Source organism: Hippoglossus hippoglossus, chromosome 10 (genome assembly GCF_009819705.1).
Source record: "Hippoglossus hippoglossus isolate fHipHip1 chromosome 10, fHipHip1.pri, whole genome shotgun sequence".
NCBI lineage: Eukaryota > Metazoa > Chordata > Actinopteri > Pleuronectiformes > Pleuronectidae > Hippoglossus > Hippoglossus hippoglossus.
The window spans coordinates 16766241-16791737 of NC_047160.1; the positions used below are offsets into that span (position 1 = coordinate 16766241).

Genomic DNA, 25497 nt, shown 5'->3' on the forward strand with positions numbered 1-25497 from the left:
TACTTTCATCCAATTTACCTTTCCTTGAAAAACAAGCACAAGTTACTGAATAATATTTTCTCTTCCACAATACGTGGATTTAAAAAAAACAAAAAAAACCCAGAAAAATTGCATTTTACAGAATGGCGTTATAAATAAGGCTGAAAGCTGAAAACAGTTCATTGTCCCCTTTTTCGACAGCTTAAGCAATGTGCCTTTCACAATTACAGTGGTGTTATCAAATCAACACCAGTTTGTGTTTATGTGTCACAGCACTGTATCCAAAGGAAGCAGCTTTGAGTGACGCCATGCACCACACAGACAAAATAAAACACTCAACGCTCTCATCTGGGCTGGTGACAGAGAAGTAAGCTACTGTGTACCCCGGCTCAATACGTCATCTGTGGTTTGCTTGCTAATGCAGAAATCTATTGCATCTATTTCCCGTAGCCTTCTCGGCCTGGACACTGCGTGTTTATATCACTGTCACACATGGGTTTCAATGACACTGTGTTTGGTCCATGTCCACTGGGCCCACAGAAAGTCACGCCCAGGGATCAGAGACATAGGAAGACAAAGGTCAGGGATGCAGGGTCTGTTTGAGTGATGTGTTTTACACTGAGCTGTGTTGGTTCTGTTCACAGTTCACTTTCAGGGAAATTCACATGAAGAACACTCAGATGTGTGATAGCTTCTAGATATGGACAATGTCTGTCAACTTCCCAAATCTGTTGCACAACATGAGTGCACTCCAGTGGTGATAAGTGAGACTACACGTTTCCACAGAAAGTCACTGGGAGATGTGGTGTTTGACATTGACACGAATCTCCTGTGCTGCATACACAACTCCAGTAACACCCACTGTGAATCTACACTTAAAACAATTCAATTTGTTTCACTTTGCTTATTTGTTCCTCCTCTGAGTTCAATTGTTGTTGTGACTGAATATTCTGGTAAATAACAAGATGAAAAAATACCACCTTAAAAAGAAAGGTGGTTTAGGCGCATCCTTTTATTCTTTTTCATATTTAGTCACAATGACTGCTCATCATCTGAGTGATTTTTAGTAGTAAAATATACTATTTACTAAATAATAATAACTATAATGATTCCACATAAGCACAACAGCAGGAAATCAATCCACTTAGACAGAATTAACCCAACAATAATGTTATTGTTTACATTGTGGTTTTTCCTACTGGGACATTTCGTCTAGTGTAGCAAAAACGTGTGTCTGCATCATGAACATCAATCTAAGATGTTAACTTCTAGGACTCACTATATTGACTCATTCTGAATCAATACTTGTAGTGTTTTTTATTGTGGCAGGGTGCGAAGTGAAAGCTTGAACGACACCTGACTAGAGTTAGGAAGTTAATAAATATCTATTAAACCCAAAGCCCTACTGCGTTTTTTATTTTTTCTAAGTACTGCTTGATGAACATAACACTTGGAAAAACATTGACGTATTGCTCCATCTTAATATTGCATTTGATCTTGATGGATTTCTGGCTGAAAATTCAGGTTCATATATTCAGCGTGAGTTGTTTTGTATATAAATGTATCCATCCTTTTTTTAAATAGGTACAACCTATCTAACTTTTCTTGGAGAATAGTTTTTATTAACTCCTCCAAGCGACCATGTTTTCATTTGTGTTTCTGTCCGTCTGTTAATTAGCAGGTTTACACAAAAAGTGAATCACCACAAAACTTGAAGGATGCGTTAAGGATCAGGAAACAACCCATTCAGTTTTGGCGCAGATCTGGATCAGGGGGTGGATCAAGGATTTAATTTCTTTTTTTTTTTACATTGTTGTTGATTTCTCAGAAAATGAGAAAATCAATATTAGGTTACTGATATTCATGATTGTTGAGGTATGTGACGTACTGAGTGCCATTATCGCTGGAATGTTCCTCAGAGAGACGGAGAAGGAGACAGAGATACAGCAGCCCTGTGGATTAGAGATCTATAACTTCTCTGAACTATAAAATGAGGTTCTCAAAGGCAGAGGGGTCGTCCTGCAGCAGGTCCACGAGGTCTCTGGGGATGAAACACACTCTGAACAAAAATCAGTAATCATGGGAGTTTTTCTTCTGCACAGTAACTCGGGGTTATACACAGTCTAGGATTGGGCCTTGTGGAGGATAGAAGTGCCCTTCTGTTAGTGATGGTGACAGTTTCTCACTCCAGTCCTGCAGTTGGCGACAAAATAACTCAGTGCGTGATTGTAATCTGTAAAACTGCAGAAGAAGAATGAGCGGGCACCAACACCAGGAAGCGTCAAACGTCATGTGCCAAACCAAACACACACCATGATGCGGGATAACACATCTCTGGATGTAGCTGAGTGTTGAGGTATTGAACTAGCGGAGCATCGTGAATTGGTCGGATCCAGCAGACTAACTAAGACATGCCACTGAATCCAGAGGCTTCATGTCTCCCTGGAGCAGCCGTGTTGTGTTCTCTACACAACATGGCGGCTACCATCGGCCCGCTCTAGCCGATGTAGCAGCGAACAGTGACCGCAGAGAGCTGCGTGTGGTGTGGGTGTGAGACGCTGAGAAGATGGACGTGATCTCTGTCAGCTCGGAGGACTCGGATGTGGAGATCGTCGGCTCCATGTACTCGGCCGTGCCGCCGCCCCTCTCCTCTGACGTCACCGGCAAGGTAAGAAATCTACTCCTGCCGTTACCATAGCAACAGCTCCTCCTCTATTCAACCGCAATTCACTCGCACGCAATGGTTACAACCTGCTTTCTAGCGCCATCCTCACTCAGGTGATAAGTATGACACGTATGTTAATATTCAGATAAAACACGAGGGTATTTCCCCCCTGGTTTTTTTTGGGGGGGGGGGGGGGGGGGCATTTTATATTTCAATAAGCGTTTTAGTCCGTAGTTAATCCCCTTAACAATTATGCTAGCTGAATGCTAGCTACATCTACTTGTTCTGTTACAACGTCCGCGCTGCTAATTGTAACATATCGCATATTGCATACATATCGCAGTATTTACTTATACAGTACACACTGTACACTTTAATACTTTTCAGATAAAACTGTTGAGAAACTGTAATATTGTTACCAACTACGAATGTTTACGCTTAGTTTCAATACTTTTCCCCTGCATATTGTTGTATCATATATTGCATACATATTGCAGTATTTTGTATACAGTACACACTGTACACTGTAATACTTTTCAGATAAAAATGTCAAGAAACTGTAATATTGCTGCCAACTACGAATAGTAACGCTCTGTTTTAATACTCTTCCTCCACAGCCCCTTAAATTAAATCCAGCCGCACAAAATTGCACACACAGATATCACTCTACTTAATATGCTTGATACTTAAAAAAATCCAGATCTCTGCATTATTTCTTAAAATTGCCCAAAAACTTCCTATCTTGCAATATTAAAGAAAGTGCCCTCTGATCCAAATTCCTAACAAAATTGTATTGGTTCTTCCCTGACCCGTACGGCATCTTTCCACCAAGTTTTGTGGTAATTCATCCAATCGTTTCTGTGTAATCTTGCGAAATAACAAACAAACTAACAGATAAAAACATGAGAAAAAGAGGGCTTCTGTAACTTTACCTCATTGGCTGAGACCAAAAGGTCCATTGTATTCCTTTTATGGCTTCCTATTTAAATTTGACAGGGGAGCCATGGACAACACAGTTAACTTACATTGAAAACATGACTTTCATTTGTGCCATGGTCCATTTAATGACAAAACTTTAACTTACATTTTATCCAAGGTTACTTTTTGAGAAACGTGTTAATGCATCAATCCTTTTAAATAAATAGAACCAGAAACTGTATTACTAATATGTGTGATTTATGTGTGTAACCACATTATTACCTGAACTGTTTTCTCTTTATTTTTCCCTTTTCTAGGGTATTATCGACCTCACGGATCCAAGGTGGACATTTTCAGAGCAGAGAAAGCGCAAAAGACAATATTCTACCACTATCTTGACAGTGATAGACTTGACTGAATGTGAAGCAGCAGATGGGACAGAAGAGATGAAACCCTCAATCAAACAAGATTTTAGCTTGGAGAAAAGCTCTTTGAGAGATTCAACTGTTTTTGCACCACAGCAGGACTGTGGTGACCTGAAGCCGGAGCTGAGTGGTTTGGATCCTCAGACTCAAAACCAAAAGAAGAACGATGTCGTACAACCCTGTGATCACACACCAGTAGTAAGATTGAGACGACTGCCATTTCTCGAGGCGCTTGTTAGAGATTTGGAAACATCCAAATCTTCTGTCCATTTAACCAAAGACTGTACAAAAATGTCACTGAGCTTTAAACAACTGGGCATTAACAATGGTGCACCAGAATCCATGATTACAGAATCCAATGTTCAATGCATGGAACCTTCACTTGATGAGTCTTCTCCTAAGGTCGCTGAGTCTCTTATCATAGAGGAACAGCAGGAGAACACTAACGGTTTTTCTAGCACACATTTACACTACCTCGCTGATCACACATCCCATCACTCTCCCACCACCAGACTGAACCCTTCTGAGCTGTTGGACCCTGACCCTCTGCCACACAGAAGACCGGTCTCTCGCGAACCTCAAGTCGATCCACCTCCCACGTCTGAACACACACCTGCCGAAAACACATCTGAACGTCAGTCGGACGAGGCTGAAGTCGAAAGGACCTCAAACAGCCCTGACTCCTACTATAGCATCCCCGGTGAACCTTCTTTGTCGGTATCTAAAACCGAGGACATGGATGAAGGGCCTGGGAACGAGGCGTATAGAGGGGATTTGGAAGCTGACAGTCCACTGTCGTTCTTCTGGCAAGACGAAAGTGACGAAGTTAACGAAGACAACCGATTTCATAGCAACATCATGACAGCCAGTGAAGAGGACAGGCATTTTGTGTGCCCCGATGCACTCAGGGAAATAATGTCTGGATCCTACCGGGGCCTGGTGAGAGACAATTCTTCATGCTTTTGTATATGTAATTTTCTGTAGCTCTCATTACTTGTCATATGTTGTATTCTACGCGGAATGTCGAGCTTCTCTTTTCAATGTTATGAAATGTTTTCTTTTTTCTAAGAATAATGTGGAATATGAAGCTTTTGGAACTCCGAAGGTGCTCTGCCGTCAGAGCCTGAGCCAAGTGTACAGTACCATTGAGGAGGACTACCCAGAGGGCACTTTGGAGCTCTTGTCTGATCTACTACAGCCTGGTTTCTATCCCCCCAGAGATATCTCTACCCATCTACTGCACAACATTCTGCTCAACCCGCAGCGTCCCCATCACCTGTGTGTGCAGGCGTTTAATCTGCTGATGAGGACACAGAGGTGAGGAAATCATAGGAGTCAGAGTTAATAGTAATATATTATCTGTATCCTTTTTTTATAGAAATATTGAATCTGCCTTTTATATCTACTCTCTTCTTATTAAGTCTTTGAATTCAGAGATTAAAGCTGCTGTCTGATTGCAGGCACCACATGGCTGATAAAACCACAGTTCCATGGGACTGGGAGTTGTTGACCTCAGTCATGGCCAATCAGGTAATACTCCAGGCAGCAACATATGAGACTATGCAGTAAAGCTGGGTGATGTATCAGTATTTGATACAATCAGTATTGTCGAGGAAAGGCTCATTTATGCTGCCTGCACGTACAAAAAGAGATGTGTCCTTCTCAAATGATATATTTGTCACTACCCACGTACTTCCATGTGTCCTTTTATGTTGTGATAGTTGCTCAGCAATACATCGAATAGAGGGCAGTACAGAGAACAGAGTTTCTGACACTACAAACATGGCAATGGTGGTGGAGGTTGTGATGATGTACTTCTTAAGAAAGATGCAGAAGCGGCCGCTTATTTAAAAGGCAGTAGCCTGTGAGGCCATTCAATACATCATACTAATATACAAATATTTGATAATAGTCACAATTTAAATGTGCAGATTTATTTACCGTTGCAGCTTAAATATTGACATGTCTCCCTGTCACACCCTGTGATCCTTCCTTAGGACTGTACAAGTAAACAATGCGAGGTTGTGCGCATGTTCCTGGAGTACGTCGTGCAGACACTGGAGGATGACTTGCAGGCCAAGCGCTCTGTTTCCGCCCTCCATCGTACCATCACCAAAGCCACATTGTCATGCGACCAGCAGTTTCCTCATGTCAGGTAAGTTTGGTAACCAGAGACAATGTTGGACTCAACCTTGTTTTTTAGTTTCATTGCACCCTCCCATGGTAAAATACATTTTATTTACAATTTATTTGGTACAACTAATGTAGCTTTGAAACAGTCAATTCTGCTTTCACATTCATTTTCAGGTTGGTGGAGATATTTAATTGGACTATTTTACTTTGAGTTGTTTCTATTTTGTAGCCACCCTTGATATAAATGAGGTGAACAAAATGTTAGAAATACCTCAGAGCATGTTGACTTCCAGTGATCACATCAAATGATCACATGAATGATCTTTCCTACACACTGCCTTCTATACAGTCACCTAGCTTTGTGCTTTGTTACGGCAATGAGTGTCTTTACAGTGACATATTACTTAAAGAGTACAGCCAAAACCTCCACCTCTTTACTGTAAAACAAACTCCTGCATAGAGAATCAATAGTGAACACAGCCGGTAAATAACCAGGTTTGTGGCACCTGTTATTTTAGATTGCTAGTATGAGACGCCCTGAAGCTACATTACATGAACAGGCAGCTCAAAGTTGTAACATGCTTCATGATGTGAGCCACAACATGACATACACATTACAAAATAACCTACGCTAATGTGATCACGTTATAGTACACGGATAGCAGTTGCTGGCACTTTTCACACTTCTGGTGATGTTTTATTGTTTGTTTGTTTTCAGGGATGTCATCAAGTGGCTGTTTTCTTCCATTATGAAATCGACAGAGTACGGAGAGAGTAGAGAAGCAGTCAGAGAGAAAGATGAACAAATCAGGTGAATAACTGATGTTTGTATAGCTTGGCATTGCCAGACCAATTCACCGTCTGGACAAGTGCATAAACATGAGTTTGCTGATTGGTTTGGTTTCCAGGCTCATGTATATGTGTGGCCTCACTCAGATTTCTCTTTCTCTCCTGCAGAATGGTGCTTGTCTTCCAGAGGATGCTGTCTCTGGCTCTGGAGGTGGACCACTCTCCAGCTCTCAGCTCTATCAAACTGGCCCAGGAGCTCTTCCATATGCTCATCAGCAGCGAGCCTTTGCGAGCATGCAGGTGAGGAGGAGCGGGAAGCAAGTTGAGCAGCTTTCTGTATTCACCTTTCAAGTGGAAGGTGAAGAGGTGGAGAGTGGGAGAAGTGTTTTCTTTAACTGTGCATAATTACATGATATACTTGGCATAATTCTAGCTTTTTATAATGTTAAATATAACACAGATTCCTGACTGGATGCAATGCAGATGCATTTGGGAGCAAATATCAGAATATTGAATCTTCCCAATTAAGATGTACTCACCTGCTCTCTGCGTCAGCTAGCAGGCTGAGTGATGTCCCTTTTATTTATTTATTTTTACATTGGCCCTGGAACTTTCTGCAAAGGCTTCATGCACTTGCCTATGTATTTTTTTTTTTTTTGTAATCTGTGCAACAAAACATCTCATGTATCTGTGCTCCACCAGCGAGGTGTAATTCCTTGCCTAGGCTTTTAAAGTATCATGTGTAAATGATGAATTCCATTCCATTATATAGTCTTCAGGTAATGAATAAATAATGAGTGCATTCACTCAAAATTATTTTGGATTATACATTTTACTTTTTAAATGGCATCTACTAGTTTCTCTTTAGATCTTCCACAGTTAACTTGAAATGATGTAACCAATGCACCAAAGTAAACTTAAACTGTGTTCAGCCCACAGAGCAGTTACAGGATTTCTCATTAGCCACCTGAAGAGAGAGGATTTACTTGTTGTTGCTCAAAACAGTGAAAGTAATGACTTGCTAGTGAGAACTCATGTGATTGCCTTGTGGGGCTGAGCCTCCAAAACCATTCAGTCTTTTAATGTATCCGTGCTTCTTAAGAGATTTAAGATTCAGGGGAAGCCTTTGCTGATTCAAGTAAAATCTATTTAAAAAAAGCGTATTTTGTTACAATACATTTATGTCTAAAATAACATTGTAAATGTATTTAATAACTTTACACATTATTTCCAAATTCGTACAACACTGAAGAATTACATAATCATTCCAAAGGTCCACTATGCCTAGTTCCCCTGTTTTTCAAGCTATAACTGACTGATATCTTTCCAACTCCCAGGATGTTGCTGCTGGAGAGCCTGCAGAGCAAGCTGTTGACATGTAAGCTGTTGGAACATCTGTTGGACTATGCATGTCCGCTGAAAACCTCTCTGCCCATGTCGCTAAGTCTCCTGCTGCACTTTCTGAAGAACTGCACTCTCACACCAGACCCCACGGTGAATATTAGACTCGTGTAAAGGGTTTTTCATTTCTTGTTTTCACATTCATCAGCCAGACTCTTCTCAGATGTAGTGGTATTTCTGACTTCTATTGTGCTTATAAATTCATGAGAACAAGATTGTGGCAGTGTGAATGAGATCATTTCATTCTTCAGGATGGTGCGGAGAGGTGGAAGAGGTGGGAAGAGTTGGTCCATCTACTCTGGATGTTTCTGCTCAGCTACAACGTAGCGATGAAAGGTGAGAATTTGGGAAAGCGTGAAGACGTTTGGTTTCCTCATATCTACAAATACCAGCGCAGGGCTCAACAGTATTTTCAGCTGTGACTATGGAATGGCTCTCTTGTAAATCGTAAATATTCAAAAATAACAGGTGATGTGATGGTGGAAGGCTGATATGAAATTATACAATTTGGCTTTCTTGGAGAAAATTGTACTTTCTTGATTCTTGTTGTTCTGGGTTTGTACCCTCATGGTTGAATGCACTTACTGTAAGTCGCTTTGGATAAAAGCGTCACCTAAATCAAATGTAATGCAAAATACAATAAATGATTGTTATATACAGCGTGATCCGGCTCCCTAAAGTCTGGTGAGCTGGAGTATCTTATCACCATGTCCATGCTGGTGTCCTGCTGCCAGGGAGCAGACAGTGCATGGAGCCTGTGGGAAACTTTAGACTCCAGTGAATGTGCAATGTGTGCTTTGATGCCATTTGGGACTGTAGTCTGCAGTTGTTGTTTTTTACAGCAGAAAGAGGAAAGAGGGTGAAGCCAAAGATTTGACTGTGGTTAGAATTACCGCAGGACTGATCTTGATAAATAATTTTACCTGGAATTAACATCTGTGTTGTGTGACCCGATCACACGTGGTCAGTGCAAAGTTCCTGTCTGAACGCGGTGAGATCAGATCCCTCAGGATGGAAGTATAATACCAGGTCTTAACGGGGCCTTAGTCTCGTCTTTTTCCCACTGACAACTTCTGAATTCATCTCAGCAAAGAAGTGTCTTTATTTCTTTACACAATGTGCAAACATTTAAATCTAAATGTTATGTTAATCTAAATATTTTTACATTTCTCTGCTCTGCCCTTTTGTTTTTAAACTATTGATTTTTGTCCACTCCTAATTAAAATGTTTGGGCTACCATAAAAGTGCAAGTAAATTATGGATAGTGTTTAAAAGCTGATATGTATCGACTCTACTGGAAAATTCTTCCAGGACAAGGCTTACATATGAACCTTTTGATACCAAATGTCTATGTAACACCTGAATATTAAAGCATTTCAACAACAAATACAAATTCTAGCTTGACTCCCATATAGGCCCACTTTGGTTCACTCCTAACATCTTTTCATATGTTCTCCCCAGACTTCCTGTGCAGCTCTGTCAGTGAACGAAGGGACAGGGTGAGCACCATGGTCTACAAGCCAGATGATAAGATATCCAGGTCAGCCACTCATGAAGCTGTGGACGCCTTCCTGTCCAGATCCCGGGCTGACCTTGGCCAAGCGTTACCTCTCCACGTGGAAGAGTCGCTCGCCTATCTACAGAACCACCTGCTGGATGTCTGCCAGTGTTGAATTGAACGTTGAATTGATGAAATGTCCTTCGTTGAGCCCATTTTTTTTCTCAGAGGAGGTCCCGAATTAATTTATTTTGTACAAGTTCCTTTGTATATTTTTTTTAATAAAGGTTGTGCTGTGGAGTGAACGCGTGTGTTGTTACTTTAGCCAACGAAGACCAATCTGTGATGAAACCATGACATCATTACTTCTGGAGCCCGCATGGCTGCAATTGCTAAGCCCGCTCATTGTGCCACCTACACGTACAGTCTCCATGAGGCAGAGTGAAGTGAAGTGTGCGATCCCAATCATCCATCTCATTATCCTCCCCCGGTCTCAGGGATTTTATTTACTCCGCTTCAACAGCTGGTTGGAGCGCCTGCACGCTGACCAATCGGATCGAGCGCCGTTATCGGCAGAGGAAAAAAAAAAAAAAAAACCTCACAGTCGCCATGATACAGCAGCGGAAACGGCTGAGAAGTAGCTAGAAAACAAAAGGGAACACGCAGTCGTACTCGCGGTCTGGTATGCTCTGGCAGGTAAAAGTGCAATCCTCCCTCCAGGACCTGAACTAGTTCCACCGCTGTGTCGTGTAGATGTTTAGACCCGCCGCGGCTGCTCCCCGGAGAAACGGCTTATTTGAGCAGGACGTCGGTCAGTTTCGACCATTTGGGGTCTGTTGAGGTTTTAGCCAGCGAGCTAACTCGAGCTAGGCTAAATAGCTTGCCGTCGCTCGCGGAGCCAGCGCCGTGTAGCCCCTTTGCTCCTGTGTTTATCTCCGCGGTGGGGATTGTTGCAGCTGCTGGTGGGCTAGCTAGCTAGCTGCGGCTAACTAATGCGCCGCGTCGTGGCCTAGTGTTAATACGCAAGTCGGTGCTTTGCTATTATGTAAACAGCTATCGTGCCGTATCTCTACACGTCGCTGTGAATCCCTTTCCGCCTGGACGCGGCGTTAAACTGCGCTAACTGGACTAATTGAACCCACTTCGCTTGTCCGTGTCCACCTTGCTAGTTAGCAACGGAGCTAGCGTTAGCCACTTAGCGTATGTTATGCACAGTTTGATAGCTGCCTATTTAGGTCCAGCTAGGCTAGGGTAACCAGCTAGCATAAACGAGAGGAAAAATCGGCTAACCATAGCTACCTCTGCCTGCAAATTCAAAAAGAAACCGCTGTTTCATCTTGTCACTGATTTATCCAGTCAGTTGTTAACTGTTTAAATAGCCAAGTGTAGCCTGACAAATATTGCACTACGTTGCTAATTTTGATGTTGCTTCTTATGTAACTCCATTGAATTCAGTTCTCATAGAAAGCTGTTTAAATGTTATCTAATCGTATCTGCATTCTAACCGATTGGAAACAATTTACTGCTTTTAATCATATTTCGGTCTCCCACGTGTTTTCCGCTGGCAGGGGTTGTATTTAAACCTTTTGCCATCATGTGTACACATGTTAGCATTTTAAAACTCAATGCAAATGTGATCACCTGATGAGCTATTTTCATAACCTCTAACCTCCATTTGTTTTAAAGTTGTTCCAGCTTCAAGCCAAATGTACTTAACTGGTGCGCATTTGATGCCGTCTTGTGAAACTGTTTGCTCTGATCATGACTCCCGTTTAAAATCCAAATGATTCTTGTAGTGTTATAGGAATGCCCAAGGAAAAATATGACCCGCCAGATCCCAGGCGGATGTATACAATTATGTCTACCGAAGATGCAACAAACGGGAAGAAGTCATACTGGGCTGAGCTTGAAATCAGTGGTGAGTAATATCAGGGAGTTGGAATAGTTTTATTGAATATTCATTGTTCACACACACCTTTTGAAACTGGCATTGAGATGAATCACATTAGACTCTTGTGTCCACTTTAAAATGCCGTCTTTCTTCACAAATTAGACTGTGGTGCTGAACACATCCGACCCATGCAGAGCTGCAGCTGAGGATTTATCTTTATCAACTAACTTCCCATTATTCTCTTGCTGAACTGTTTGACCTTTATACATAAAGGAAATAGTGTTAATGTCCATCAGTTTCGAAGATTCCAGGCTGACCACTTCAGATTTATTGTTTGTTTTTTTTTGACAAATAGTCCATAAACCAAACATTAAATTTAGTATCACAGCCCACAAACTGTATATACCAGATTTCAACCTCAACTTTTATGTAGTATATATTATCAAACTTGTCAGCATTTTGTTTTCTCTTGATTGACAAATTGATTAATCAACTACTCATTGCAGCTCTTGGCCCTCTGTAGGTGTTCCAAGATTTTAAATATTATATTACGAAATTCCACTCGAACATCATCTTAATCATTGTGGCTTCAGTAAACCCACTTTGACCCATTCACATGGGAAACAGTTTTTCCTGTTTTTTCCTTTTGTGTGAATGGAACGTTCTTCGGATAAGAAGACTTAATTCTCCTTTTGTGTGCGTGTCTGTCCTTTTCCCACTGCCTCTACAGGCCGAGTAAGGAGTCTTAGCACAGCCCTGTGGTCTCTCACCCACCTCACTGCCCTGCACCTAGGTGACAACTCTTTGTCACGCATCCCACCAGACATTGCCAAATTACACAACCTGGTGTACCTGGATCTCTCATCCAATAAGATCAGAAGCCTGCCGTCAGAGCTTGGCAACATGGTGTCTCTCAGGTGAGTGATCTCAGGCAAGACATTTACCCCTTAATGTGGGCACAATGCAAAAGGATAGCTGTCACAGGGTTGCTGTTGAATTTCATTTTGGCACCCACACATGTTGCGCAGTCTTTTCACTCATGGCAATGTGAGTTGTCTGTTAATCTCAGATTTAAGTTTTATCTCTTGAAATATTTAAAGGTCCCATACTTTACACTCTTTTGCTGTTTTCTGAATTACACAAAGTCGATCAAACTACAGGTTGTAGTCTACTACTGCTTGATTTGGTGTGGAGCTTAATTCCACAGCCTTGGGTCTAATTATGGTACAAACCCCTGGATCATGTGGCAGAGGCACACTGGCTATCCACAGTGTTGCTGGTTCCCAGTCCAGTGCAAGCGTTGCAGAGCCTGGTGCCACTGCCTCTAGTTCACAGTTGCGTGACCCCCAGGTTGAACTGGCACTGTACCAGCAGGCGTTGTGGCCAGCCAAGGAAGTGTGCATGGCCACATAGACCATTGGGATGAACTGTGTAGCCAAAGTCTAAGGGTGGTGGGTGATTCTAAAGCTGGGACTGCAGGAGTAAAATATGGTGAGTTGATTACCAAGAGAAGGAGCAGTCTATAGATTTTTCCTTTTTTAAATTATCTAGACTATAGCACCTTGCCTTATTTTGTCTTTCCACTGACTCAAAATGAACCTTTTTTTTTAACTCCACTCATAATAACATAGAGGATCTCTAACTTAGTTTTCTTCATTGTGTAGAGCTGTGTGCAGCTCTCTTTGCCCCAATGTCTCCCTCACAAACCCATCGGTTCATCTCTCCCTGTCAGACGGGCCAACAGCAGCACTGGTAGAAATACTGCCTCATGGGTAGGCCGTCAAAACAGCCATTAAGTTTTTACTGTGGAATAACACCAGTAGTATTCATGTTTAAGCTGTGCACATTCCCTCAATGGACATGCAGTTCTCAGCAGTGGGGCAGAACTCGGCTTACAACATTCCCTCTGTGTCTGTCACTAGGACCCTCATAGGTCTGCTGTTTCACAGTATTCATATACTACTAGACCTGCTTTATAATCATGCAAGACATGAAAATCTCACTTTCTACAGTATGGGACCTTTAAATTTAAGATGAAAAGTCCTTGTATACAATCAAACTAAAGTTGTCATTGATATTTTTCATGCCAGCAATGTGGTAAATATTTTTCTAAAGGTAACACAGATGGTTGTTTTCCCAGGGCTGATTTCTAATAATCAAATCCCCCTATGTGCTCCACAGGGAACTGCTTTTAAATAACAACCAGTTGCGGGTTCTGCCATTTGAATTGGGGAAACTCTTTCAGTTACAAACACTGGGGTTGAAAGGTGAGTGGCTTATCAATGTGTTTTGTAGCCATTCTAGCCTTGAAATCCCATTGTTGTCTTAGCGACAATTCAAGCCACTTTGCTTTTCCTTCACCAGGAAACCCACTTGCACAAGAAATTATGAGCCTCTACCAGGAACCTGACGGCACGCGGAGACTGCTCAACTACTTGTTAGACAATCTGGCAGGGGCTGTCAAGCGCAGTGAGTCCCCATCTCTCTTGCAATTTTGAGACTGGCACAAGAATTGCATAGATACAATCATTTCATTTCTTTAAAGATAGGTTTGCCAGTATTTGTAGATGGGAACATTGTGAACCCAACAGTTTACTATATAACATCTGTGTTCATCTGGTCACCCATATGAAACTATTTTTCTCTGCTCAGTAACAACAGAGCAGCCCCCAGCCCGGTCATGGATCTCACTCCTGGAACCAGACCGAGCACGGCCCTCAGGTAAGAGAAACATCAAACCCTTTTTTGAATCCCTAACTGTTCCATAAATATGAATCTAGCTTTTATCCATAAAAATGGACTGTCGGATACATTAATCTGTTGTTTTTGGTTCTCTCTCTGGTTCTGACAGTTTCAAACAGAACATTTCGTCCCTAGCCTCACTCTCTCAAACACACTGACCTATCTATTGCTGAGATGGTCAACCCTTAAAAAAATCCAAAATTTTAATTATCTTTTAACACCAAATCCTCCTTGGTCAACTCTGTTCTCAACATGTGATAAGACAGTTGCTCTGTGATGTGACTCTGCTGCTGACGCTTTCATTTTCAGGATATAATTTCAGTGTCAGACTGAGTATTGCAAATTGGTGACATGGGAGCAACCACTGATACAAAAAGTTAACCAAACAAATGTTAACACTACAAAAAAATGAAACTGATACAAACCGTAGGGCCGATGGGCAAGTTAAACAGTCGGTATGTGCCTGAGCACCATGTCACACCAGTAACCACGACTACTGTGGGAACCCTTGGTTTGATCATGTTGTTTTGACTAACTCAAAAACGACTGCTCTTAGGCTTGTTCACAGCTGCAAATGTATGTAGAATTGTATTTCAGTGAACACTGGTAGAAAAAGAAAAAAAAATGCAAATGTTTTTAACGCTGACATTCAAAAGAAAGTATACAGCACACAGGTAGATTTTATTTTGGTCGTCTATTTAAACCAGTGTGACACTGTCAATACTTCACCTTAAAAGACAAGAAGACACCAAAAGTCCTGAGCTTCTTCAGCATTTCTAAAATGTGATCTTTTGTCTGTTCTCCCCTCAGCACTGTTCTCTGTGATGTGCTACAATGTGCTGTGTGATAAGTACGCCACACGACAGCTATATGGTTACTGTCCCTCATGGGCTCTGAACTGGGAATACAGGAAGAAATCAATCATGCAGGAGATCATGGGCTGCAACGCAGACGTCATCAGTTTACAGGTGAGACACACGTTTAAACATGACCCTGATTTTTTTTTTTTTTTTTTACATAAATTAGCAAAACATTTATTTTGTGTTTCAAGGCCGATCAAACAAAAACACAAATAAATAAATATTGGCTTATGTCAGCTTGACATTTTTGGCCACACATCCAGTCAACACCATGAAAGAAATGCCTCTAAATTGTTATGCAATCCAATAACCCTGCAATAAATGCTCCCTTTGTGAAGCATGAAGTTCAGTGCTCACACTGTATTAACACTGATGTGAGGCTGTTTTCTCTTTCCTGAAATATGTGATTTTGTTATACTACTTTAAAATGTTGATTTGATTACGTTCTGACGTTTGGATGTGTTTAAGAGGGCTGCGTTTTGATTTATCAGTGCTGTCAAGGTCTGTTGGTCTGGTTTAATGAACTTTCATCTTTGTTTATATTTGGATCGTTCTTTGTTTCTCTTTACAAGAAAATGTTCAGAGAAACTTGGATAATTCTATTGAAATGTTTGTCTCAAATAATTAGTTTTACATATTTCCTCATGACATGAGCAGGGATAATTAAAAACATTATTACTCCCAATCATTTAGACTTATTTGCTGCTATTACAGCTGCTACTTGTTTCTCTGCGATTTCAACATTTCTTGCTTCTACGTGTTGTCTGTCTGCTCTTTTTGGAATAAGTGTTTATGTTTACATGATTGTGATGATGATGTCCATCCTAACGCGTGTTTTTATATTTTCTTTTTGTTGATTACAGGAAGTTGAGACAGAGCAGTACTACAATTTCTTCTTGCCTGAGCTGAAGGAGCAGGGATATGAAGGGTTCTTCAGTCCAAAGTCACGAGCTAGGACTATGTCAGAGTCAGACCGTAAACACGTAGATGGATGTGCAATTTTCTACAAGGGAGATAAGTATGTATTTACAGTTTGCTTTTGTTTAGTTTGTTTTAAAATCTTCTTTACAGTTAAACCTACTTTTTAATCACTGGCTTGTAGCTCTAAGACAATCAGAGCCACAAAAAAGTTAGCATCTAACATTTAGCTTAATTGTTGTTCAATTATAGCTGATCATTAAACAGATACAGTAACTGTAACAAAGAGTTATTAGATCACACAGGTTTTTAAAGTGGGGAGTTTCAGGGGTTGCTCAGTGAATGGAGTTTAAAAAACAAATGATATTAGTTATCAAAAGGAGATCAGAGTAGTTTAAAAATACTTTTTATTTGGTTAGAGATAGTTCAGAGATACAGTAGCTTTAGGGAATTTTATAGTTTTTCATACTTCCCCAGAAACTGATAAATACTTTAAGACATAGGCCATATTTGCTGAACTGTTAACACTGAGTGTCAATTCATTCCAATAACATCATCTTGATCACAGAGGCTCTGTAATACTGGGAATCTGTGACCAATGCTATTTTTTTAAATATTGCTGTGTCTTGTATGTTCCTTGTTTTTGTTGAGTGGGTGTACCACCGTTGACCGGTCAAACCGGTCAGATTACCCTAAAGCTTATCAGGCCTGTACAGTTTTTGTTGTAGCCTTCAGAGCGTGTCAACATTGATTCTGCTCGACGTGGTAAAGATGACCTCCTATAACCTTTGTTTACTGTGCTTTCCTGCTTAATACGGTTTCAGGAACTGTAAAACCACAAAGTATCTGCATTCATAACCAGACACAAACCCTAGGCTTATAAACAAGACGTTTGTCACTGTCAATACCGTGTCACTTAGCTGAGCACTAACCTCTCTCGCATTTTGTAAAAACATTGGCGAAAAATATGATTATATGAATGAGGTTGTTGGGTCTTATGCTTGAGTCTACCATAGCTACTTTCAGACTAAAGTACTCATCAGACCACACATGAAGTATTGCTGGGACATTACGATTAGTTGTTGAAATTTGCTGCAATAACCGATTGAACTAGAAGGGAATAATTAAGTCAGTTATTGGTGTTTGTGGTGTACCGCTGCTCATATGATAAAAGTAGTATATGGTTCTTAATGGAGCTACACAAAGTCTAATTGCTTTCTGTGGGTGTGAAGATAGAAAGGAGTGAAGTTACCAGACCTCTGCAGCCCTCTCCTCATGCCTGCTTGATGTTAGCAGTTTGAGGCCACTTTAACTGCGATTAGCACAACACGCCTCAAGTCACTCTCTTTGTTACATAGGAAACTGGTTTGGCAAGAATTATACTTGGATAAACACAGTGGCCTGCTTCTGCTGCATCAATTCCCCCCCAACTGTCTATTATGAGTCTGTGTTGTAGAAGTGCAATGCTAAATCAATGGAGTATTCTTTAAATAATACAAGATGGGAATTTTTTTTTGAATAGATAGAAAACAAGTAATGTTAGTACAAGAGGATGATTTTTATAGATGCATTTAAACCCTCCTAAAAAGCATTATTCTAATGCATACAATTTTGAGTTGGGGAAATTAAAGCAGTGCAACATTGTGTGATTAGCATTTGCCTGTAGTAAATACAAGAGCATGTTTTTCACTTAAAATTAAAAACCCACCAGCTCTGTATTTTGGTGAAGCTAAAAAGTCACTTGAGCCTTATAATTAAAATGAATACAAAATACTGTAATTCTACACTAATATACAATTGTCTAGTTTAATTACAGTAATGCTTCTTCTACCTTAGAACATTATTACATAATGTCCCATTTGCTCTGATAGAGAGAAACATTTTAATTTCACCAAATAAACCAAATGAATGGAGAGTTCTGATCGTTCTTTGAAAGAATAATATTATTTGTTTAAAATCATAAGTGGTTAGTTGGGGAAATTATAATTAAAATATTATCCCTCTTGAGCCCCTATGGGACACGGCTGCAATCATTTTGATTCTGAAGATTGTACTACTTGTCAACGATGTTAGTCTGTGTGAGAGTTGGAATCCAGGACTCTGTCTGTTTGCTGCAAGTAGTTAATTATGTGCTTGACCCATGCCATGCCATGCCCACTACAGCTCTCAGAAGTCGTTAAGTTCTCTCTTCTCTTGTTTCCCTCCGTTTGTCTCCAGGTTCAGTGCAGTGCAGAAGCACACAGTGGAGTTCAACCAGCTGGCCATGGCTAACTCCGAGGGCTCAGAGGCTATGCTGAACAGGGTGATGACCAAGGACAACATCGGAGTCGCTGTACTGCTTGAAGTCCGTAAAGAGATGATGGAGCTCTCCTGTAAGTAGACACACAATTGTGATCCTTGGAATTGCATGTGTTGGCTTAAGATGTTCTTGTCCATCTCATACTGAACTGACTTGTGTATCTGTGTGAAGCTGCAGTTACAGCAAAATAAATGTTAAGTGTTAACTCCTTATCACAGAATGTTTTCATTTCTCTTAAGTCCTCTTTGTATCACTGCTTAACCTTTCCTCTCCTTTCAGCTGGAAAGTCACTGCACGGTATGGAGAAACAGCTGCTCCTGATCGCCAATGCCCACATGCACTGGGACCCAGAGTACTCTGACGTGAAGCTGGTCCAGACCATGATGTTCTTATCGGAGGTGAAGAACATAGTGGACAAGGCCAACCGCAGCCTCAAGTTGTCCTCTGTCTCTGGTGAAACTAATGCCATTCCACTGGTGCTGTGCGCTGACCTCAACTCCTTGCCTGACTCTGGTAAGTGAGCGATATGAATAAAGCTGTTGGTGTGTTACAGATACAACAATACTATCATTGCTGCAACGATGATACCGTTTGTTTTCCTGTATCTCCTCCTGAGTGTTGGTGTCCTTAAACAAAACTGACTTGTTCTTACTTCACAAATGTGAATGTGCAGATTTTTATCTTCTATGAAATACACTTGGTTTTGTCATGTTGGTTGAACAAAACAAGTAATTTGTAGACGTTACCGTGATCTATCGATAATTGTATGGTCCATGTTTTACATTTTCAGATAATGGAAAAATAATGTGCAGACTAATTGATAATTTAAGTCATCATTAGTCAGTCACTTTCTTGCTCTAACTATGTAGTTGTAGAGTCTTATAAATATAAATTCAGCACTAACCTCATAATGTGGTAGTCAATCAATATTTGGTTGGATCAAAAGATGTCCCTACCTCACCTACTTGCCCCAAGTTCATCAATCCCATTATGTGAGGAGATGATATCATCATGATCTTGTTTTCTTTACATGTCCATCTCCTTGAGGTGCAGCAGTTGAAGGTAGAGTTGATCTGAAAAGGTGTTAACATGCCCCTGCCGTTAAACGATAGGTTTCTGTGTGTATTGCACTGATTTATGATGGTGTGTGTGTCCCTGCAACTGTGCCAGAAGAGTGAAGGAGATATAAAATAGTTTCTATGCACAGACCTGGCTCAATATGCTGGGACCTTGTAGTGCCACTTGACTTTTCTCGATTCTGATGAAGACTCTTTCTCCTCTCTCCCCTCTGTTCAGGCGTGGTGGAGTACCTGAGTACTGGCGGAGTAGACTGCACCCACAAGGACTTCAAGGAGCTTCGTTACAGCGACAGCCTGACCAAATTTAACTGCAACGGCAAGAGCAGCACGGCCAACGGCAGGATCACCCATGGCTTCAAGCTGAAGAGCACTTACGAGAACGGCCTGATGCCTTATACCAACTACACCTTTGACTTCAAGGTAGGTTTTACTGATGGGACAAAAAATGATTATTTCCACCAACGAGGTTATTTTTTCATCAGCGTTTTGGTTTGTCAGTTGTTAGTTAGCAGGATTACACAAAAAGACGAATGAACCGATTTTTTTTGACGAGGGGTGGAGCATGACAAGAAAGAACATATAAATGAGCGGATCTAGGAATTTTCTTTCACTTTGTTAAACATGTTAAGACAGGGTGTTGGCCTTAGAGGTGGTATGCGCTCTCTGAATCTCCTTGTATATGCAGAGTGGTCCAAAACATACAAACCAATATTTACCTAGGGTGCTTTCCCACCTATGTATGTCATGAAAAAGTCTTGTGTTCAAATGTAAACAAAGTAACAGACATGAACCTTGTTGTATTAAAGACTCTTAGAATACACGCACAATAGAAATAGTGGGCTTGATTATTTTTGCAGGAAGTCTATCAAGGATGTTCTTACTTGATTTTGGAGAGGTGACCCCCCCCTATCTTCTTCTCTCCACAGGGTGTCATTGACTATATTTTCTACTCCAAGCCTAACCTGAACGTGCTGGGTATCTTGGGCCCCCTGGACCCCCACTGGCTCGTAGAGAACAATGTCAGCGGCTGCCCACATCCCCACATCCCCTCCGACCACTTCTCCCTCTTCGCCCAGCTGGAGCTGCTCCTGCCCAACTTGCCCCCCCAGGTCAATGGGCTCCATCTGCCTGCACGCAGGTAGTGAGTCCCTGCCACACCGCCAGGGGGAACTGCAACCACAGCCTCTCCCTTTCAACCCTCCTCCCTCCCACTACCAGCTCTTCCCTCCACCACACCGGAGGAGGAAGACAAAAGAAACCACAACCTGTAAAATATTCGTACAGTGAGGTCTGGCCGACAGGGATTTCGTATAATGTTATAGATATTCTATATTTTTCTTTTTTCTTTCTCTATTTTTCTTTTTTTTGGTTTGTTTTTTTAACCGCTCGATTCAGTCCTGTGCGTCATATTTTGTGTTTTGGGTCCTTTTCCTCCTCAAAATCAACCCACCCACCCACTTTGCTTCTGTCATCCAAACTAGTGGGGATGGTAGCTTATTCAGATTTATCACATGGGGGCGCTGTTTTGTGGGAGATTCGTAGTGGCTGCGGGGATGACATCTACCTGAAAAGCTCCACAGCTGATGGTCTGCTTGTCCGTCTGTCCTGTATAAATCTAAAACCAGCAAAGACAGCGGACATGTCAGTCTCAGACCTCCAATATTGGCTTGTGCTTGTACTCCCCTGTATCTCTGGGCAGGCGCCTCCTGAATCTTTCTCGGATACACACACATCGGTTGATTTCAGATGTGGCCGGCTCAGAGCAGCTTTTAGCTGGTTGATGTGCGTCCCTGCAGGTGGATGTAGGGCAGCTACGAGGTGAGATTTCCTGCTGTCATTCTGTGGTGCTTAGGCCTTTTGTGTGCTCATGGCCTTCCGTGGTGCTACAAGATAGTCTACACCTCGGACCCCGGCCCTGGTGCATTAGCTACCATCCCACAGGCGCCTCAAGAACCACACGTCCGAGTACTACGTTCACCTGATTCCACACGGGCAATATCTAGTGTTAATTTATCAAGGAGGAATGTTAGACTTAGAGCAGCTACCATCCTGTTTGCAGACTGTTTCACCCCCAGCTTGTATAGTTGTTAGGCTAGTCTTGTGCTTAGGAGCTCGTGTGGCCCAGGTTATCACCTTCATTTGAGGCGAGGGGATTTAGGCTGATGGAAAATGTGATGGAGGGGCTATTACAAATCTTTTCCTTTTATCTCGATTGCTTTTAAGCAGAGAGAGAGTAATGGCTGATACCAGGAGTAAAACCAGCATTCCTCTCACTGTCTGGAGTTGCCATCCAACTCCACACATGCAAGCTTACACTTACACACACACTCACGTACAAGTAATTTGAAGGCAGATCTGTAGCACTATCTCTGAGGCCAGTAGTGACTTTCCCCAGCCATAAATTCCATACACAAAAGCAGTGGTTTTTTCACAAGTGTTTGTACAGAATAGAAATCTAGACTCAGTCTTTACATGATTGTATATGAACCACAAAAGACCTGTTTTCTGGCGTTTTTTGTACTAAGAGTAAATTATGATCAGATTTGAAAAAAAGATTGTATTGTAAACTATGGCTAAATTTTTATCCAGTTAATGTAAGATGAATTGATATTACCAGCTTGTACAAAAGACGTAAGAAAAGGTTGTTCAAGGCGTTCGCTCTCACTATTTTGCACTCCCTAGAGATAAACTATAATAAATGTATCAATATTTTTATTTTTTCCCCCCTTTCGCTCTTTCTCTGCCCTTGATTTGATTTGCCGGCACATTGCTATAATTGTAAATAGACACTGGTTAAACTCTTGCCTGTTGCTTCTTGCCCATTTACAAAGCCATCGATCCACACTGCTGTCATCAGTTCAGACTAAAGGACACGCGAGTCCGAGCCCACCACCGACTCCACATCTGTTCATCTCCGTATCTCACACACGCTCTCACCGGTGACGTGTGGCCGATTTAAACAAACACCACTCAAAACATCGTGCCTCACTGTAGCAGTTGTCGTCTTGCACTATTTACATTCGACGAACGCCTGAACAACCTTTTCTGCTTTTATTTTTAAATACTGTTGAGACATTTGTGAAGATTTTATGTCCTTTTTTTGGTTCTTGTTAATGTTGATTTCCTTTTTTATGAGCTGTGACAATGTTATGATGATGTGTATAATATCCTTCCTATTCATTGAGCTCTCTAGTAATCAGGTATGCTTTTTCCCCACGGACCCCTTCCCCCTCCCACTTGTAAGAACATTAGTAGACTGTCTTATCTGAATCCGCTCTCACATTGTTTAGCTCCCTCATTGAACCTTAGCACAGCTCTGTGCCCAGACCCGCCAGAATACCCAGCCCTCCCCTCCCTCCCCATGAATTTTAAATCTCCATAAGCTTGTGTCCATCACCCGAATACCCCCCCCCACCCCAACCCTGACCGCCCAACCACAGACTTTACTTACCCACTATATTACTCAAGCTGTGTCTTTTACACCCCTTTTGCTCAACCACTTTGTATAGTTCTCTTCCCCTTGTCACTGCAGCTATAGTGCCATCTGTGGACCCCTACCTCTGCATTGGGAAGAGGTGGAAGGCTGCTGTTGGAATGAACGAGGGGCAGTGAGCTCAGCAGTTTTATTCTCCGAAGGCCAGGCAATCACTTTGCTATGAATCAAATTTGTTACACCCCAGATCGCCTCGAGAGAGAGAGAGAGATTTGTGTCAGTGGTGAGACGATTACGCCAACGGTCACGTTATCGCACGGACACAGCTGATGACGAGCACTTAGTAGATACAGATGCAGCTCCCCTCACTCCTTGTCCCCTCGTATTAGCGAGTAAAGATCTTATTACGTCAGTGTATATGTTGAAATGACATTTTTAAAGCAAGAGGGAAGCAAGTAAATAGGAAATATAAATTTAGTCCTCAGATCGAGTTCTCTTGTCCCATTTGTTTGCCCCCTACATGTTTGTTTTTTAAGTTGTTTTGTTTTCCAATGGAAACCAACGTGTCCAGTTTGCATTTTTTTTCTTTCTGAATTGCATTAGTATTGTAGTAGATTTAAAGGCTAGCTTTTTTGTAAAGTGTGAATAAAAGATGTATCTCATGTTTCCTTTCTAAAAAGATATTGAATTGTGTTGTTGATGTGTAAATCATGAATTCTATGATGGTGATATGTTTGCTACGTTGTTTTTTTCCCCCCCTTTTGCTCCCGAACCCATCCTCGTTTACTCTTCTGCCATCACAAACCAAATCCCCTGTAGAAATCACGAGACGTTGTCTTGGAGAAGTTGAATGTTCCTGGCGATGCTTGTAGAATGAAGCTTACGGGGATATTCAAACTTCTTCTCACTATTTTTCTTTCATTTTAAATCTTCAGCTTTATTTTTTGGATGTTGCGTGGCACTAGCTGGAGAGAGCTAGTGCCTGTAGGTTAGGGCAGCAGAGCTGTCTTACTAGTGGCTGCAGTTCAGTACTAGAGTCACTATTCTGACTGGTTGTAAAACGTGTTCGTAAGACTAAGCTAATGTCGTGCCGCTGGTCGCTAGACTGGTCCTGTGATGATTTTGAGTACCGCTATAGTCCATCTCATTCTGTTCTTGTGCATCACAGTGGTTTAAATCTGTTATACTAGCTAGCTACTATCGATAGTCACCGATTTGACTCCCCCGCCTCCCCCCTGTCCTCTTCACCACCCACTTGTTATGCCACAGACTCAGAGCTGAGTTATGTCACCCTGTAAGCTCCAGCCAGTGTTCATATTGTTGGCTTTTACGTTTTCACTGTAGCAGTATGTTTCATAGTTTGACTTTGTTAGGCGTCAAGTCTTTCGTTTTTTTTTCCCCTCCCCAGGCTGCATCTCTGTAATGATGCTCACCAAAGCTGCTTGTTGTTCAGTTTTTTGTCGTAGGACGAGTTCATTCACCAACCAATCACATCTTTTCATTTTGAATCCATATCATAGTCTTCATGAAACGTAGGGCTGTGAGGAAAGCAAGGTACTTTGGTCCTTTTCCTTGAATCACACAAACATCATCCTTGTCACTGGGTGCAGTTTGCTTTCTCAACCCATCAACTTCAATTTAAAACTTTATTTTCTGAAACCTTGGCAATAATATCCACACGCAATCAAAATGGGTTTTTAAAAATTGTATCTGGAAAATGTAGCTTTCACCTTTTAATATGTGGTCCTCTGTTCTTCTTGGCTTTTTAGCTACTTTTCACCTTCCCGCTCTGTTTCATTTTTTCAATAACCTTCGAGCTCCCCCCCCCCCTTTTTCATCATCCATCTTGTATATTTGCTCATATCCTCCTCCCTGCTGATCTAGTGGTAGTTGTTCAATGATCAGGATTGTCTATCTGTAGTCAGCTGAGTACATATATTGATCTGTGTCACTGTGTTTATGCACTGGACCAACTATTGTTTACCATTCATGAAATACCAGCAAAAAAAAAAAGATGAAAAAAGACGAAACACTTGCACAATGTTGTAGAATGTCCATTAACCCAGATGAGAAACCAAGGCAGCTGTTTTCAAATCAACACATACTGTTTTAAAAGAAACTGAATGGTAAACAATGCTTTCTGTTGTACCCCTTAGCCGTCCTCTCGATTCTCTTTGGAGTAGTTTTGTTCTTTTATTTTTACTTTTTTTTTCCGTTTGACTACAGGATCTGCTTGTTTCCTTTACACCTACCTATGTATTTTCCTACTTCTGGTTGAAAATAAATTCTATATTATCTGTTTCAAGCTGTGTCACCTCTTATTCTTTGCAATGGATATTGAAAAATAAATTCTGTATCTGTTTTCCTCGTCTTGCCTCCTTTTGCTTCCTTGTTTTTCCTCAATTTTGACTCTTTCCAATCTTCCTTCCCAGTAAATGAAATCTGTGTTTTTAGTCTTTTTTAGTTA

At 41.3% G+C, this 25497-nt stretch overlaps 2 protein-coding genes across 5 annotated transcripts; both read left to right on the plus strand.

The window, feature by feature from the left end:
• Positions 1-2204: 2204 nt before the first annotated feature.
• simc1 (SUMO interacting motifs containing 1) lies at positions 2205-10106 on the plus strand. 3 transcript variants are annotated; one of them, XR_004615254.1, is made up of 11 exons: positions 2205-2647; positions 3880-4030; positions 4061-4926; positions 5057-5304; positions 5448-5517; positions 5985-6142; positions 6839-6931; positions 7078-7209; positions 8247-8403; positions 8525-8646; positions 9772-9851. XR_004615254.1 is itself a non-coding variant. In XM_034598536.1 (11 exons), the coding sequence occupies exons 1-11, from the start codon at positions 2546-2548 to the stop codon at positions 9981-9983; spliced, it is 2274 nt and encodes a 757-aa protein (XP_034454427.1). In that variant the 5' UTR covers positions 2209-2545; the 3' UTR covers positions 9984-10106. The 3 variants fall into 3 exon arrangements, 2 of the variants coding, with proteins under 2 accessions (XP_034454427.1, XP_034454429.1); XM_034598536.1 differs by having other exon boundaries at positions 2209-2647; positions 8562-8646; positions 9772-10106; XM_034598538.1 differs by lacking the exons at positions 2205-2647; positions 3880-4030 and having other exon boundaries at positions 4059-4185; positions 4500-4926; positions 8562-8646; positions 9772-10106.
• Positions 10107-10155: 49 nt separating this feature from the next.
• On the plus strand, positions 10156-25335 carry LOC117769140 (CCR4-NOT transcription complex subunit 6). Of its 2 annotated transcripts, none has more exons than XM_034597813.1 (12): positions 10156-10504; positions 11605-11726; positions 12430-12616; positions 13881-13966; positions 14064-14168; positions 14352-14420; positions 15252-15409; positions 16165-16319; positions 18437-18591; positions 18798-19031; positions 19815-20017; positions 20524-25335. In XM_034597813.1, the coding sequence occupies exons 2-12, from the start codon at positions 11615-11617 to the stop codon at positions 20737-20739; spliced, it is 1680 nt and encodes a 559-aa protein (XP_034453704.1). In that variant the 5' UTR covers positions 10156-10504; positions 11605-11614; the 3' UTR covers positions 20740-25335. The 2 variants fall into 2 exon arrangements, with proteins under 2 accessions (XP_034453704.1, XP_034453705.1); XM_034597814.1 differs by having other exon boundaries at positions 10323-10619.
• The last annotated feature ends 162 nt before the right edge of the window (positions 25336-25497 follow it).